Source organism: Rhopalosiphum maidis, chromosome 2 (assembly GCF_003676215.2).
Source record: "Rhopalosiphum maidis isolate BTI-1 chromosome 2, ASM367621v3, whole genome shotgun sequence".
NCBI classification, from domain to species: Eukaryota; Metazoa; Arthropoda; class Insecta; order Hemiptera; family Aphididae; genus Rhopalosiphum; species Rhopalosiphum maidis.
Window position 1 is genome coordinate 9627527 of NC_040878.1, and position 13312 is coordinate 9640838.

General features: G+C 27.3%; 1 protein-coding gene across 1 annotated transcript; it reads right to left on the minus strand.

The window, feature by feature from the left end:
* Positions 1–491: 491 nt before the first annotated feature.
* LOC113554374 (kappaPI-actitoxin-Avd3d-like) lies at positions 492–10138 on the minus strand. The gene is made up of 3 exons (XM_026958191.1): positions 9659–10138; positions 3174–3418; positions 492–583 (listed from the first exon to the last, which is right to left on the minus strand). Exons 1-2 carry the CDS (start codon positions 9759–9761, stop codon positions 3231–3233), a joined length of 291 nt encoding a protein of 96 aa, XP_026813992.1. The 5' UTR covers positions 9762–10138; the 3' UTR covers positions 492–583; positions 3174–3230.
* Positions 10139–13312: the final 3174 nt, after the last annotated feature.

Consider the following 13312-nt stretch of genomic DNA (forward strand, 5'->3'; position numbering starts at 1 on the left):
TAAAGGTCCACTTAATTTCTTGCCGCCTACAGCGGAAATGTTAAAATACATTTAACTTAGAATATATTGTATGTTAAGTTGTTACGTTTAGCCATGAAAGTCCTCTACTTTTGGATCATACAATGCTACTCTGAATTTACATGACTAAAAACCTAAATCTTGTAAAAAAAAATAAAAACAGTACAAGACACTATGTGAACTTCCAATACGAATCACAAAAAAACCTATTAATTTTAAAACACAATGTTTTTTGTGAAATATTGCATATAAAATCATCTGAAATAAATATAACATATCAAGTGAAATATTTTTTTTCATTTATACAAATACAAATTTAAAAGCTTATACAAAAAGATATATTCAAAAATTTACAAATGCTTTTGTGGCATTTATTAGAAAATTATTACATTTTAATCATTATATTACAATTTATTATTGTATAAATTTGTTTATTCTAACATATGTATTATGTATATTTAATACATAAATGTTCACTACTCAAATATTATACATCATTCTTCTCGGTATCTTAAAACAAAGTCTTGATATTTTTGATACTTTCACATTCTATGTAGGTAGATATCTGAAAAATATTTTATATTTTTATAAATTAACTATCTTTTTAATATTATTTTAAATCCATAATATGATTTTAAATTAATGTAATCACAATAAAATATTTTAAAATTGTATTCTTATTTCTTAATGTCTTTTAATTTTTAAATTAATTAAAAAATAATTCTCAGTCAAACAAAAAATAAAAGACAACAACAGCCATAAAAATACTGCAAGTGCCTTATTTTTTCTTCTATTTTATTTAAAATCATTTATGTAACAAAAGTACAAAACTTACTTGACAAGCACATAAACAAAACACACACAAAAATTACTCATTATTTGTCAGTCGTAGAATTAAAAGCATTACCACACCAAATATTTAAAATCGGTTAGTAGAACTATAACGTGGATTTTGTAAAAAAAAAAAAATAATAATAAATTAATATCATTATAAGGCATATTAAATAAAATATGAAATCAAAAAGTTAATTAATTTTTACGTTTAAAATGTACCTATACTATATGAACACACAAATTACATGAAAAAATGTGTTTATGTTTCACCAAGCGCCACTGTTCCACAATTTAATATTGAAAACCTAAACAAACATTTAAGAAATGGATTACGTTTCATCCATTCAAATGGTTTTCGTGCTTTCATAGTGATAGCTGACTATAATATATAGCTGCAAAAGTCTTCGGATATCTAACGAAGTAAAATATCATGTAATGTTAAAATTAATGATGGGATACAATATTTCTACAATTTTTTTCTTAATATCACAGATTATTTGGTCACACAATGCTCACTCATTGTTTTTTATTGCCATTGTGTATCAGGCATAGTACATGTGTTCGGCCGAAGAAAGATAATAATATTATTAGGCGCATTATTGACAATATATCCGAGTGATCAGCGATCCAAAATCCAAGGACCGTAAGTGCATAATATTGTAATAACGTAAAAAGTTGATATATAATAAAGATGTGAAATTGATTCTTATTTTAAATACGTGCTATATGTATGTAATTTAATAATTTATTAATATCATTTCCTCAGGTTATTACATATATTATAAACCTGCACCTTAACTGGTTTACTGGAACATCCGAATATGTGTATATTGTATGAATATATGTGATATGATGACGTAATGAGGTGACACAGGTAGAATTAGATCACTAGACGTATAAATCCAAATAAAAAACAACACTAACTTATTTATGCATAATAAAAACGGATTAAAATTGTCGCACGACAGAAACGGACTCTGGAGATGTTCGTGAATACACTGGCGAGGAAGACGATTTGGTCAAGCCAGCCAGATACGTAGGCGGCCCCATCAAAGGCCCCCGCGTTTCCAAAGATCTGGCTTTATCCTTGGTTGCAGAGACCCTCATTGGGCCATCCCCTGTCTTTGACGGCATACGAGAAAAGTCACACGCCCTGCGCTTTATTTGCACAGACACGTATAGCGTTTCTGTGTGACCTCGTAATATAAATCGTCCCCCTGATCACCGATAAAAGATTTTATTGAGGTTTACCGTTATCCACGTGCGGCAACTCGACCGTTACTAATTTATTATTTAACTCTTTCTGAAATTATTACATTTATATGATATGAGCGTATATCATTACAATATTCGAACTTAAAATAATAATCCACAGAAATATAGTTATAGAATCACATAAAAACACACGTTATTTATTATTCTATGATATGACAAATCCACCACAAAGTGCACACAATTAAAAACGGATAATGATTAACAGGAGTTTATTGGTTTAGGATATTCAGCAATCATTATTCATTATATTATTATTATTATTGTATTTTGTCATACATATTTGGTAAATAATCGGTGATAAGTTAAAATAATAAATACTTAACGCCAAGGCCGTAACTTGGGGAGGGTCTAGGGGTCCGACCCCCACCCCACCTTGAAATTTTTAAAAATAGACACATTTTAACGGTGAATATAGTTTATCGACTATAAAATTTCAGTATCTATATTTAAAAAAAATGTTGGACACCCCCCTTCCCGAATTTTTTTTTCAGTTACGGCCTTGCTACACGCAAATGTGCGCTGTATAATATTATGTACCGCCAAACTCTTCAATCAACGGTGAAATAATTAAACGGTTAGAGACATTCGAATGCTTTAAAACAAAACAAAAATAAATAATTTAATATTGTTTCACTTGATAATTAATTTTTTTTCCCCTTCAGAACCGTTAACGTGATATCTCGGTTTTGTCTACCTATAGGTATAATATTATATATTGTCATGAATAGCTAAAAATACAAAACGAGTCTACTACTGCAGCATGCCTATGATGTGCTCGTATGTAATATTATGGCGTTCATATAATATAACGCATTATCGGTTCATTGTTAAATACGTAATAATACGTTATAGGTTACACTGTGCTTAATACCTCACCGTCTTAGAATTAAGTTTAATTAGTATGCTCGCAGAACGGTTTTAATTACAAATGATTAGTATTATTATATTAATAAACGTACCAAATTAATGATACTACGAATAAAAGCTAGAATAAGTGATTTATTTTTCAAGCCATTTAATTGAAAATCTTCATTACGGTGACTTACATTACATTTATTGTCAATTGTAAAACATATCGAACATCCAGTCGAAGATGGCTTATTTTAAAACCCGTTGTTAAATAGGCATACATTTTCGCATTCTTCGAATGTATCAAATCGATTATCGTTGCCACCACAACCGAAGTAAAGGAATTCTGAGCAGTCGTCATTAGTTGAGTCAAAGTAGTATTTTACTCTCAAAGTCAATCGATTTCCACAATTGCCTTCGTCTGGTGGTAAGAAACAGTCACCTGCGGTTATAAAATATAAAAACAATAGATGAATCGACTCGACAATTTATATAATATATAGTGCAATAAGTAATAACTATTTGTTTTACCATATTTTTTTTTTAAAAAAAACCTAATAAAAAGTCTTTAAATTCAAATGGTATAGTAAGTTACGTCCTTAAAATTATTTAATTATCTATAAAGCATTTTATAAAAGGTTTAAGTAAATATTTTTACGTCAATCGATATTATAATTTGATGATTTGGTAATATACAAAGCCATACTCAATCACGCTAACTGTACAAAGCATATACTTGATTTTTGTTACCTATCTACCTACCTACCTATGTATATTAAATTACAATGATTAATAACCAAAGACATTTGCACAGACCGTTATAATTATTTTGAACGTAATATTGGATTATACTATCGAAGATCAAAAAGGTCTATAGTAATTATTATACCTACGGAAATCAAATACGATTAGTTTTATTTCCGTTAATGGTTTATCGCATTACCTTTAATAGTAATTAAAACAAAATCAGTAATATGTTGCCAATTATTTTATTGTGCTTGACCAATAATAATTATTTGATATCTAACACGAATAATGACTACCAGCATATTAAGTTTTGATTATGTTAAACAGTGTTCAACTGTATAATTTATTATTAAACACGTACCTATCTTAAAAAATTAATAAGTCAACATATTTTAAACTACACAAATTAAATACCTAGAAATTGTATTTGGTAGTTAGGTATTAATTACATCATTATAAACGTAGAAATCACATAGATGTTTATATAGGTTATTGCTACGTTTTATCTTTAACCGTCGAAGTAGTAACTTGAAACAAACTTTTCATGAGGGCATTTTCAATAGAATATTATGTTTATATATTATAATATAAAATTAAAAAAATATTTTTAATGAATAGCATAGGAACAAATTTTAATTAAATGTAAGAACTGTAGAATAGTATAATTACCAATTTCATATGCACTTTATCAAAATGTTTCAATAATCCAATAATGGATTTTGGATAAAAATCAATCGATGATTATTATTTTACACTACCTACATGAAATAATACTTTTAACATCAGACAAATATACACTGGTGTAGAATTTTCTACAGTTTTCAAAAATAAAAATAAATAAATTATAATTATTTACTATTTTTATACATTTACGAACATATCGTTAAATCGTTAAATTATCTTTGTTTAAAAAGTGAAAATAATTGCAAATGATAGACGTCCATTATTATTACTATTATTCATTCAAACTTCAAACAAACCATTTCATTAAAAAAATAAATAAATAATAACCGTAATAAATTAGACAATAGTATTACTGACATTTCTATCATAATAATTCTATATTTTAAGTATCCGTTTTATTTAGACTACTATATTAATTGTCAACAAAAACATAAATATTTGATGTTACTTTCACTCACTCGATAAAATTGAATCAAAACATTAATTTTAACTAGAATAGTAATTTTGTACATAACTGTACAAAAATCACAAAATGAGTTCATCGAGAACTATTGCAATATTATAAAAAAATATACCTCAACATAGATCAAACTAAAATTGAACGTAATTTTAAACTTTAATATTACAACCACATTTAATGCTCTCATACCTAAGAAGAAAATTTGAATACTAAAATAATATGTATTTATAATAATATTAATTTTTAATATATTTTATTCAATTTTTAAGTCTTCTAAATCTTAAAATGTAAATTTAAAATAAAACAAAACAAAAAAAAAGTATTTTTAAAATTATTTACTTAGAGAGCATAAAAACATTTCAACTATATGTATATTATACAGGTAATTATTAGTTAGCAAAACGTGTTTAAAATAATAGATTAAATAATTGTGAAAAATGTGAAATTAATGATTTTCAACAATATAACCAAAATAGTTTTTATCGAAAATTGTTGTCCTAAAAATGTCACGGGTTTTTTAATACTTTATCATAATATTTTTGGAAACTGGTCCTTCTACCTTTTCTAAAACACCATTTGTAGATTTTTCGATCAAAAGATATATTTTATACTATTTTAATGTGATATTATTGTGCGCTTTTATGAGAAAAAAAAATCAATAATAAACACGCATACGTTTTACGTATATACACATAATCGATAGCATCATAAAATACAATTGCATATAAAAAAAAATGATTACTTGTTCAAAAAATTACATTGTAATAAAATAAGAATATAATCTTGATCAGTAAGAAAAAATTTCTAATCATTAGTCAACAATGAAAAGTAATCAATAATTTTATTATACATAATCATTCTTATAGTTATTTCTTATTTAATCATTAGGTCAAACAATTATCTATTTAATAATATAAAAAAACAATAGGAGCACGTATGCTTATGGTCAGTTCGAGGTGTAAACGTTTCAAAGATTAAAATATATATTTTATAACGTGTTACTGAAAGATCAATTTCTCGTACATAACGTATAAAAGAAAATATAGGCTGCTACTGTTAGGTTTTTCTACTCGAGACGAATAGTTTCTTCCTTATTTTATTTATTTATGTATTATTATTATTTATATTTTATTTTTTGTTTTGAAAACGATCTCTTGCAAATGGTACAAAACTAAAAGTATTTGTTATTTTAGTTGTGTACGTTTTCTCCGTCGTCCTCCATCCTTTTTTTTTTTTTTTTATCTATTCCTTTTGGAATAAATCTGTCGCCCTTAAGACATTATAAGTGACAACAATTTGTTTCCGTATTCCACGGCCGTCGTTAAAAGATTTATCTTGATCGTACGCACCCACCCTCAACTCGGGAGTTCACGATATTCCATTAATGTATTACAAAGACAAAACGAGTAGGGCGGAAGTGAAAAGCGTCGCTAAGCAATCGAGCTTCGGAAATAAATATATATATATATGTACACAATGATTCGTATTGTAAGAGCTTTGGGCCGGAATTCCAACGGGAAACTATCAGTTATGGCTTTTATATTATATATTGTATTGCGTGGCCAATCGGTCATGGCAGTTTTCTTTGTTTTTTTTTTTTTGCTACTTCAAAATCACAGCAGTAATCGTTTTTTATGCAATATAGCATCTCCGTGGGTTTTGTTTCGGTGGTGGAGACGCGGAGGTCCAAACGAATCAATTACAAAAGTTCAGCGTTTACGGTTTCCAGCAATTGAATCACGATTGCTGAACAGTAGGTATAATAATATGGAATAGATAATGCCGAAAAAACTTTTCATATCCACAATAGACGTGCCAATATTCCTACATCAACTTATTATTAATCGTTTTATTGGCATTTAATACCGACACAGTTAAACGTATTATAATACAAGTTGTATAGCTGAAATAATCTTAAGAATAATAAATCGTAACAAAATTATTCGAAATCAATAATTCCGTATTCATTCGATTAACGAGGAAAATAACTTATTTGTTACTAATCGAGGAACACGTGTTCAACATAGTTTGGTATTTTGAATGATTTCCCTCTTTAAACTGACTGCAAAAACAAGTCATTGTACTATTTATTTTTTTGTTGCTATGCATAGTAAAAATATAATAGATATTAACAGACGATTAGTACGTGTCAGTGTAAAAGGTAACAGGTCGAGTTGCTTAACTTTTTACGGCTATACACCGCGGACCGTACAAAGTATAATAATATAGAGTTGTTGCATAGAACACATTTCTTTTGTATGTTAACTATACAAAATCGCAATTGATGTGTAGATATGTATTAGTGCACGCGATTCAGAACTCTTGAGTCAACAATGAAGATTAACTATATTAAATTTATTATTATAAGTATTTAATAAAATTATGTTTTTTTTTCTTTTTAATTAATATTAATTATTATTGTATTATCCGTTCAAGTACAATATATAAAATATAGGTCATAAAAATATAAAATATAATTTAACTTATGCGCGCCGGCCGTACATCCGGAATAATGTCATCATATAATGTTTAATAATGTGAAAAGATTGTCAACAATCTATAAATATTAAATTGTATTATATAACTGTTATCTAACTAAATGTATGAAATCAGAATCAGCATGATTTTTTATTTTATTTTAAAACTAAAAACTCATAGCACATCTTCTATGAATAAAACACTAAACGGATGTAAATTATTTTTAAAGTATAACATTGAATGTAAGTTATAAATTGTGCAGTTCAATAAAATTAGCTACACAAATGAAAAAATATTTTGGAAAACTTCATTATGCGTAGTAAATACCTAATAATATAGATCAATTTTCAAAACCCCATGAATAATATTTTTTAACTACAATAAAATAACTAAAATCTTTATTCTTCGTTGAAACATTTAATTTCGTTCAAATTTGAATTTAAAATACCTAGCTAATTTTTTGTCAGGAACTTTCATGTATGAACATTTTATAAATTTCTAATTACAAAATAATTTGTAATTTTTTATGATTTTGTCTAATTATGAACTTAAAATTCTTGTAAAAATAACCGTGCGCTTATTTATCTTTGATTTTTTTTTTATAAGTTTATAAAAAATGTATAACCTTGTATTAAATTTTAAAGTTTTTTGGCAAAAAATTGTTATTGACAACTTTGAAAAAAATGTGAATTCTATAAAAAGTTCAAAAAAAAAATCAATATATTTTTAAAATTATACCATGTTTATAAATTAGAAAAATATACACTTGGTTAAAATGTTTATTTTCTACTTTTATTCGTTTTTAATCCAAAAGTTATTAACAAACACTAAAAAAAGCACACATTATTGTAAAATCAATACATATATCGCTTTACTCTTAATTTAAAATTAGGTGTACGTTAAACCTATTGCTATACAAAAAATTCGTGAATTAATTTTAAAATACTGTTGTAGATAATCGTAGTATTACATAAAAACAAATAAAAATAAATCAAGAACAATATTCTTTTTATTATAGAAATGAATAAAATTCTTAAATCACAAAAAATAATGTTTATTTGTGTAAATCTAGTAACAACAAGTTTCCAAAAACTTAAAAACAAATTATTACATTTAAAATAAAAATTCTTAAATTAAAATATAATTTTTAATTATTTTGAAGCAAAATAAAATAATATGTGAATTTACAAAATATCATTTTTATCTTGAATACAGATTTGGAGTATATCACTTATTTTTTTTTAGAAAAAAAATTTACGCAACATGTTGCAAACTACTTCAGTAATAAAATGTTGCAAAATAGACAATCCATTTACCAATTTGAACGTTTGAGAATGATTATAATATTATAGACAATTAAAGCTCATTTTAATATAACGATCTTTTAAGGGATTTTGTATAGGCAATTTATGCTGCTTATTTACCATAAAAAAATTGAAATAATTACAAGATATATCAAATATTCAATTTTATTTTTAATAATTATGTATTGTTTAATTTAAAGTTTTTAGTATTTTTAAACATGACCAAAAAGGTTAAATTTTTATTATTATCGTCATTTATTGTTGCATGAGTACTAAAATGTAAAAATAATTTTAACTATTATATTCAGTGATATCTGCTATTGAAACTATTTATTTATACTAAATTTATTGTCAATAAAAAATATTGAAATTAAACTAATGATTTTAAAAATTCAATAAAATTACTTATAAGTAATTAAACTAATAGAGAATACAAAAGGGATAATGGGGGTCGACAAAAATTAGATAAATTCGTAGATTATAGCGTATATAGGTATTCCGTATACTGTAGTAAATAAATATTATAAAAAAAAAATGAGTAATGTCGAAAGTTTATTTTAATAAATCATTACAATATTAAAATGATACATTTGAGAAATTTTATAAAAAAAAATCCATAATATATCGCCGTAAATTTAAATTTAAAAAATTAAAAACTAACAGTTTTCCGCTTGTAACTAGTGAAAAATAACCCTTACACTGTAACATAATAAACGTATTATGACAGTAAACACACCATTATATTATAATATTTTAATTGCTTTGAATTGAAATTAATTGGGCTAAAAAAAAAAAAAAAAAAAAATCGTCAAAACGACAATAAGCAACAACAGTTTGTTGTTTTCCTTTTTCCCACGCTAACGGTTATAAAACGATTAATAATATATTGGTAAAATAAAATAAAATAAAAAAAAAAAAAAAACAAACAAACAAATACATATAAATACTCAGACTTGTCGGCTTTACCAATTGACCGAAAGTAAAGCATTGTACGTAATGATATTATTACCTCTGATCAACGAGTGAGTAGTGACGGGCATACAGATGAGAAAACCCAAGGCCAGCGTGCACGCGAAAACCAAATAACTATTGTCACGTCTTCTCGGGTCCATATCAAGCGCGGGCGGTGAGTATATATACAGCGCCTCGTACGTATCTCTTATGTGTCGTATGTGCGTGTGTATATATAGTTACTGAGACGGTGTCTGTGCAGTAGTAGTTGTGGTCCACACCGTTCCTAACGAGCACAACTCTTGAAATCTGTCTATAATATACTATAATACGACGACGACGACGATATTATAATATATATTATGTATGTATCATATATAATATTATATCATTCGGGTGGTCGTGTTGCGTTCGAAGGCGGTCCGTCGATGAAACAATCGCAACGATCGTATATCATATAATAGCGCGTGTTTATTGTGTTGCGGTTGTATTTATATCGTTCGGTTCGGCTCTGCCGTACGGCCAACGGATCACCGTCGGCGGCCGCGTTGTGCGCGGTTCACCGTACACGAGTGGGGACGACCACGAGTGTTGTGTATCATTATATTACATTAGGAGGTACCTACGCGCGCAAAGCGCAACACGTCCAAAAAAAATGATCTAATCTCGACGGATAATATAATTGGTCTATACATTATTATATTACATTATATTTATTACACACGTATGGTATTGGGTCTTTATCTACGACAACCGTCCTATGGACGTCACAGCGCCGTCGCGTGCGTAACCTACCTGTTACCGGTGCACCGGTGTCCCGAAAATCGGTGCGGTTACGTCACCGACGTCTCGCGTTCGGCTAATCGCAGTGTCTGCGCGTGTGCTGCTCGTCGTCTTCGTCGGTCCGCTACCGTCTGCCGGCAAACGAAAACGAAACGGACAACGAAAATTCGGAATCGGACGGGTAAAACGACAAACGCTTACGCGCCGACCGCCCGACCGGCCGGCCGGTGGGCGGGTGGGTGGACGAGCGATGCCGATAGGTCCCCCGTAACGCACCGTAGCAATTTCGTAATTGATCACAACGAAGACGCGCGCGTTTTGTAAAACGAAACGAGTACGGTGTAGGCATCAGCCGGTTTGTTTAAGACTAACGTTTTATCCGATCATGACGCGAAATAATCGAATATTATAATATTCGACGTTCTACTCGTCTCTCGATCCGAAACCCCAACCGCACGATTTCTGTATTTCCCATCACCAACGAACACAATATTTCCACGGAAATACCTTATGTGCTACCACCATGTGTAATAAACTATGTTCAAACGCAATATGATAATAAAAAGGACGGGCAAGTGGGTACCACTCTGCAGTACAGATTGTGTCGAGTAGATCACTTTAATGGATGTGTTAAATTTGAATTCAGTGATAATATGATATCATTATTATATCATTGTATACGAAAAACAATTCTGAGCGGAGACGGTCTGTCTGTCAGTTTACATCATTGAATATATTTCACGATAATATGTTAATTGGCATTGCTATTAAAGTAGTATCGACACACGTTTTAGATTATTTTTGGGGGGTTTAATAGCAATGCTATACTCTGTTTATATTCAATTTTCGAGCCTATTATGTAAGTACCTATGTATTATTAAACTGTTAAACGTTCAAATGGGTATGGTTTATTCTACGAGTAATAAAATATGAACAAAAGACTTAAAAATACATGTTTATGGATAACAAAAGAAACACAAATCAAAAATTATTTACGAAATGTTGCATTTTTATGTAACAATATCTAGATATTTTTGTATTTATTAATGATCAAATCTTATTTACACAATTATTTAATAACTAAATTTATTTCAATTTTTAAACATTAGATACTGATTATTATTATAATACTAGGTACTTTTTATCGTATAATTGTGATCTATATACTCGACAAACTTTAAAATGTATTACCTGTATAATACTATTTATTTAAAATATTAGATCATTTAATTTTTTTAATTCTTAGATTAATTCAATGCCCAAATATTTAATTTTAGTACACGTTAAATACAATTCTAATAAAATATCGGTGTAGAATAACCGAGTGGAAATAATCAATTTACCTTCTCCTTATTTATACTTATTTAATAAAAATCAATGTGCTCTTAATATTTAAGTATTATAGACAATTAATGAAAAGTTATAATTTGAAACTATTCGTGACAAAATAGTAGGTCCATTATTAAATTTTGTGAAATTAAGTATCTAAGGTAAATAATAATACAATTTATACATATGTATACATACAAAACTAAAGCAGAGAAAAACTATTAACTATTCTAATAAAACAAAATTAAACAAAAAAATGTTCTTATAATATTTATAATGATCTATTGTTAGGTGGGTTACCAAGTGTGTTATATAAAAGAATCTTTAATAAATAAAAAAATGAGTTCATATTATAGAAATAAAAAATTAGGTCGATTTTGAAAAATAACGAAACCCTTTAAAAATTATATTATTTTAAGTATTTTAACATAGATTGCTAGATTAGAACTCAGATGACACACTAGACAATTTCATGGTAAACTCCGACTTCCTGTAACTGTCCAATTCAACATTGCGTTTCACGAGTTATTTAATATTTTTTAATAAATATAATACTACGTACAATTCACATTCGTATAATATGTTAAAGCAATTCGTTTTTTTAAAAATTAAATAAAAGTACAAACGATTTGTCTTCATTTGAAGTGACAGACTATCTGCAGAAACCACTATAGGTACAAATTAAAATTACAAAACAATATACATAAAGTGCATGCTAAATTTAGTAAGAGTTAATATAAAAATCAAATAATTAAAAGCAATTGCGATTATTAATATTGGGATATCTAAAAGTTTGCCAAATTTATTATATTATAATATATTATTGTATAGAAAATATTACACTATAAATAAAATTTGAGTAGACTTATTTTTGTTAGAAATATTTGTTTAAGTACGTGGTCGACGGTCGTTATAAAATTACTTATTCATATTGTTATGCAATTATCCTATGACGTATTATAGTTGTTGTAAATGTGACTTAATTGCAGTAAATATTTATATTGCTACGCGAAATCACGTATATCATATTGATTTTCTTTCAACTTTAATAAACTGTAAAATTTTTTAATCATGTATATTTCAAATTCCGGTAAATATAATGATTTTACAATGTCGTGTGTGTGTGTGTGTTTGTTTTTTGTGTCTATCATCATACTTGGGTCGGTAAAAATACTTAGATTTTTAACATTGGAGGTGGCTTCTGTTAGAAAATTATATTTAGTTGGTACTTTAAGGTCAAAAGTAAGAAAACTCCAATCTTTTTTAAAGTAGTCTGGGGAAAAAAAACTTAGGAAAACGGTTATTTTTACGCTTACCCAGATTTTGAAAAAAACTGATTTCTTTATTTCATTATAATTCAAAAACGAATTGTCGTATAAAATTAAAATTTTCACCAAATGCTTAAGTTATAATTTTCTATACATATAATTAAATACAAAAAAAATTACTCATTCAAAATGCTTGAAAATGTGATACTTACATAGTTTGTTATAAGTTGTTTTTAATTTTGTAATAAATAAAGTGAAATTAAAAAAGTATACATAAAAATATAATTATAACTTATAATAAATACAAAGATTTTTTCAATAGTTAAAATGTA